The sequence below is a fragment of the Phaethon aethereus genome (genome assembly GCF_964289735.1).
Source record: "Phaethon aethereus genome assembly, chromosome: 5".
NCBI classification, from domain to species: domain Eukaryota; kingdom Metazoa; phylum Chordata; class Aves; order Phaethontiformes; family Phaethontidae; genus Phaethon; species Phaethon aethereus.
The window spans coordinates 51,859,966-51,865,304 of record NC_138579.1 but is presented as its reverse complement, the minus strand read 5'-3'; the positions used below and the strand labels follow the sequence as shown (position 1 = coordinate 51,865,304).

Here is a 5,339-nt window from a genome sequence, read left to right as displayed (position 1 = left end):
GCAGTTTTTGCAATACCAAGAATCTGATATAAATCATGCCTGAGTCCTAAGTAAATATTGGCTCAAGTATTGATTCACATGAGAGATATGATTGCAGTTTAAGACGTTACAGGTGCCGGCTGAACTGCTTTAGAGAGGACCACTCCCTCTGTGTTCATTTGAGATTCACATCAAAGTGCTCACTACACTTTGAATTCATGGGAACAGAGCATTTCGCTTCACTTTTGATATTGACACTCTATATCAGAATCTATTTTTGATGCTCTAAAATCAAAGGTATCACATTGTGTATAAATACTAAGTTATTCAGTTATTTATACTCCAGATAGATGTAACCTCTGGGGAGAGGGGAGTGAGACACAAGTTATTTTTTATGGGGCACTGAAAGCAGGAGGAGAGGGAGGCATGCAGGTTTTTTCCTGACATATAGGTGCCATAACAACTGCTACCCAAAAAATCCAGAAGAAGGAATTTGAGGTGAAGGAAACATCTGATGAAAAGCTATCTATCTTCCACACTTTGGAAAAGAGAAGGAGTCTCTCATCAGCTGGAGGAAACTCAAGCGAAAAGGAGTGCCCCATCCCATTTTCTTTTACACTAACATAAGGTATTGTGAGCCACATCTACACTAGCAATTTATCTGCCCTTCTATTGCGATAGAGATATCTCCTTCACTTAGCCTTGAATCCCAATTGCTCTTCTGAGTAGGACGAACACAGATCCTTCTGGATACATTTCACAGTTACAGATCTAAACAAGAATGAATTTCCCCAGAGTCTCCTGGGCACATCTGTCTTAGCAAGTCCTAAGCTAGCAACTAGAGAAAAGAGTGTGTATGCTCCATTCCAACTACTCTGAACAAGTGGACTGTGAATAACACAAGCCAGCTGCTCTAAATCTCTAAGTCTTGTGGATATTCACTTTTAAGAATGGCTCTGTGGTTGCTATATTCACTAAGCAAATTGTTAAGAAAAAAGTTTACATCACAGAAATGAAGTTCCGGTTTTGATCAATTTAGGATAAGTACATTTACATCAAAAGAGCTCAACCTTTTAAATGTAGGAAGCCTGGCATACCTTTATCTCTTAGATTAGCTCATTGCCTTTTTTTTTTTAAAGGCACAGAAAATAAATCTATGCATTATCTTAGCTTTCAGGGTAACACTGTTTTCTTAATAATATTTGTAAGAGGAGTGGTTGGAATCAAAGCTTAGAGCATCACACCACGAGACGCGACATAAATCGTAAAAGTTTGGACACATATAACCAATAGCTAACTAGTCACTGAACTCAGAGTAATGAGAATCATAGAATATCTTGAGCTGGAAGGGACCAGAAGTTGCAAGTCCAACTTCTGACTGCATACAGGGCAACCTAAAAGTTAAACCATATATCTAAGAGCATTGTCCAAATGCTTCTTGAACACCAGGCTTGGTGCCATGACCAATTCCCCAGGGAGCTTGTTCCAATGCTTGACCACCTCCTCAGTGAAGAACTTTTTCCTAATATCCTATTAGTCCAACAAAACATTCTCCAAGTGACACTTTTACTACAATATGCTTTCCACAATGCCATAGCGCATGCAGAAAATCACTGTTCTTTGAACAGCTCTGTGCACAGACTCTCCTTCCCATGGACACATCCCATGCACGCGCAAATGAATACTTTTGGCCTGCAATATCTGCTGTGGTTGAGCGTCCCTATGCTCCATGAAATGAAGGACAGAGCAAATTCAGTTATCTCTCCATTCCTTCTAGTTGCCAATAGCTGCGAGACAAAATCCCCACTTGTATCATTCCTCAGCACATTGTGCAATTTTAAACCTTTTCCTTACATATGTAGTTAGCTAGCATATTGCTCTGAATTGTGCAAGAAATTCTTTTGTCCACTGGTTGACAAACTAGTTAGTATTAAGGGCCTTTTTGCTATAGCAATCTAGCTGCTGCAGCCGAAACAAACTTCTATTAGTTCCCAACTAGTCTCTAGCCATACTTTTTTCCCTATGGAAGCCTCCTTATCTGCCACAGGAATTCAGTTTGCCAGTCCTCTTCAAAACGTAGCATGTCAACAGAAGAACAGAGAGAGGCCATCTCTTCCCTGTCATTAGGCTGCTTGGCTTGGGACTTTGTGTATTTGTGCTTAGAGGATCAGTGTCCCCGTACCTGCCTGGCAGCTGGTGTTCCCTGGCACAGCCCCATCAGTCCTATGTACCAAGGAGGTGGGAGGCAGAGGCTCAGCAGTGATGGTCGTGGCCTGACACAGGCCATTCTGGCACTTGTGCATGACCGGTCTGTCAGTGCACCCCGAGGGCACTGTCAATGCTGCCTCTTTACTGCCCTTCAAAATCCTTCCTTGTTGTCTGCGTGGCTAACTGCCACAGAAAGACGCCACACTGTTAAAGTTCAAACCAAGTTTGTAGCCAAAAAACCCACTCCTGCTGCCTTCCAGCCCTGAATTAGAATGACTTCAAAACAAATACAGTGACCTCAAAAAACAAAAATAGAAGTGCTATTCAGTCACCACCTGCCTTCCTAGAAAATCCTATGTCCATCATTTGCACCTACTGGCAAGCCATCCGGAGGCTTTTTATCAATGTTCTAAGGCTACAAAGTCCAGCAAGCTAGCCCTGAAATGGATGACTTTCTGTCTGCAGTGTTTTCTCTCCCTTCTTGAAGTCTAGAAGGGTCTGTTACACTTATTTTTCCCTATTCAGAAACCATCCATCTCTGTGTAAACTTGGTAGAGTCACAGTCCTAACAGGACTTCCTTATTCTTAATAGGTTGTTCATTTACAGTCTTCCTGAGCTCTACATCTTCCTTTCACACTGCAGACCAAATTCGGTCCCAGGATCTCCTCCAAGATTTTGTTACACCAAGGGTGGGATTTCACCACAGACATCTGCATCTCAGCTCAGCCCAAACTTGTGTGTACAGTCAACAGCACCAAGGGCAATGTTCTTTCACCCCTGAAAATTCTTCAAACAAGTGCCAATTTCTTTCCTTTGGTTATTGAAGGAGCACAGACCGGGCAGCTTAGGTGTATACATCTACTTTGCAGATGTCTAGAATAAAGATGAACACCATCCAAAGTGATTCTGAATTCTATCTGAGTAGGATTTACCTCCTGATTATTTTCCCACTGTTCACACAAATGAAAGGAAAGCTAAGACATGCACCATCAGCATGCTATTTTTTTCAGGAGGGCCAGACTTCATTTTGCATTGTAACATTCGCAGGGTCTCTTTTCTTAAAAGCACAGCATAAACAAATGAAATTAGATCCACCTAAACTCAGTATAGTCCTCAATACCTTGGGTGAGACAGTCTTTGTTATTTCTTTGAAGAGCATCTGCACTCCAGAAAGACACAAAGTGCCCACACAAGAATCAGTCCATGCATTTTCCCAGCCCTGGCCCTTACAGGGGCTTTTTGGTCAGATACACATCCTTCTTCTTCTTTGGTTTCAAACTTGGCAAAGGGCCCCCTTGAAAAGACAAAAGATGGTCACGGACACACAGGAGAGCAGGGAGGTGTTTCTGACTTGCACTGGCAAGGCAGGAGAGTATCAGCCTGCTGGAAAGAAGGCAGGAGGCCTGTTCTTAGGCAATAGCCAAGATTAGGTAGACCAGGATGTTTGGGGTGGGATGAAGGTCTCTGTGTCCCCTTGCCTCCGCCAGAAAGATCTAGAGAAGTATCAGATCATCAGCACAAAGATGCAGCACATGTGCTGCAAAGGCAGAAGGGATGATATTTTCTGGTTTAGCCTAGCTATTGCTTTTGGCTGACAACCAGTAAAAATAAAGCTTTCCTGTTATTATTACCACATTTGAGAGATCAGTGTGAAGGACAACGCTGCCACCAGGCAGAGAGTAACACAGTGGAGAATCTAATAGCTCCCTCCTATCCTTTTCTTTTAGACGGTCCTAAAATGATAACACTTGCCTTATCTGCAAACTATAACAATAGCTCTGTGGCGGCATAGGAAAGTTAAACACGCCTTAAGTCAAGAGGATGTGGCCATTACCCCTATGCACTGACTAAAGCTATAGACCACATGATCTTTTAGGGGAAAAAAAAAACCCACAAAAGGAACAAGATTTGAGGTGTTACTGACCTAAAACTACAGTCCTGTGGTCCATCATGTTCCACCTACAAATATCTCCCCCAGGTCCTGATCACAGGCTAGCGAAATCACAGATTTGGAGTATTTTGCCTTTAAATCACAACGTAGCCCCCATCAATAGCAGATAATGCTCCAACAGTGGATTTCATCTATGCAACAACAAAAATAGGAGAGAAAACTCTGACCTCAAGCCAATCATCAATAGACAGGCACCACACGGTGACTGAACTAATGTGCCCCTGGGAAATATACTGCTACAGAAGGATTTGTTGCATATGGCAGAGAAGGGAAGAGGTAAACTGGGATGTTTCTGCTCTTTTCTCTGTGTTCACAGTCAGGCAGTTTGCATATGATTGGTAAATTCTCTTAACGCGCTTTTAAAGGAAAGACAGAAATGTAGTTTGGAGCATGTGGTTTCCTTGCTAGAGCTGCATTAACTCTGAACAACTCTGCTGCATCATGCTAAGCAGAATAGGATCCCTCTGCTTCTAGAAAGTTTTTGTGCTACTGATTACTGAAAATCCAGACAACATACTTTGCATGGAGTGCATGGTACTCATATGATGCTCCTCCCATGCTATTTTATTTAATTTATAATTATTAATAATTAATATGTAATTTAATTAAAATATTACACACTTCTGGGCAGGGCTTTGTTTGTTCCAAGATGTATTTTTTCAATGTTATTAGCTTTCCTTTCAGTAAGGTGTGTTCTTCCACACCCACCTTTTGGCCTTGAGAAGGCCAGTCCCTTGAAAAACCACTCCATGCTCTGTTTGCTTTAGTAATTCTTACCCAAGGTCTTTATCTTAGAATCCTGTTTGTGTAGCATTGGACAAGATTCAGTACTTGGCGGGGAGGGTGAGTGAGGTGGGAAGGATTTCTTCGTGCTTTTACTATTTAATATGTTATCTTACCTGTGACTATGAAGTAGATGATTTACAAGCTTGTTGACACTGAGATGGTGCGATTCTCTGCCTCTTACAGTAGGTGTAAAGACAACGCGGCACGGCAGCTATGGGAGGGGTAAGAGCTGTGGAGAGCTACAGTTTCTGGACTGTGCACAAAGTGCCCGGGAAACCTTATGAGAAAACGCTGTGGTGGATAGCCCACTGCAAGCCCTTCCACCTGCTTCTAGCAGGTCTGCTCATGATAGCAACACACTCAAATCACATCCATCTGCTCTTGCAGTTGCAGCTGCAAATTCACAGCTTGCAG

General features: G+C 42.4%; 1 protein-coding gene across 1 annotated transcript in view; it reads right to left on the bottom strand.

Annotated features, from left to right (window-relative positions):
• LOC309405409 (uncharacterized protein) overlaps positions 1 to 2,282 on the bottom strand; it is a gene marked incomplete at both ends in the record, with an annotated part of 64,581 nt that extends 62,299 nt beyond the window's left edge. The window contains one exon of the mRNA XM_082000179.1: positions 2,211 to 2,282. Within this exon, the coding sequence (XP_081856305.1) occupies positions 2,211 to 2,282 (72 nt within the window). The remainder of the gene's footprint in view (positions 1 to 2,210) is intronic.
• Between the last annotated feature and the right edge of the window lie 3,057 nt (positions 2,283 to 5,339).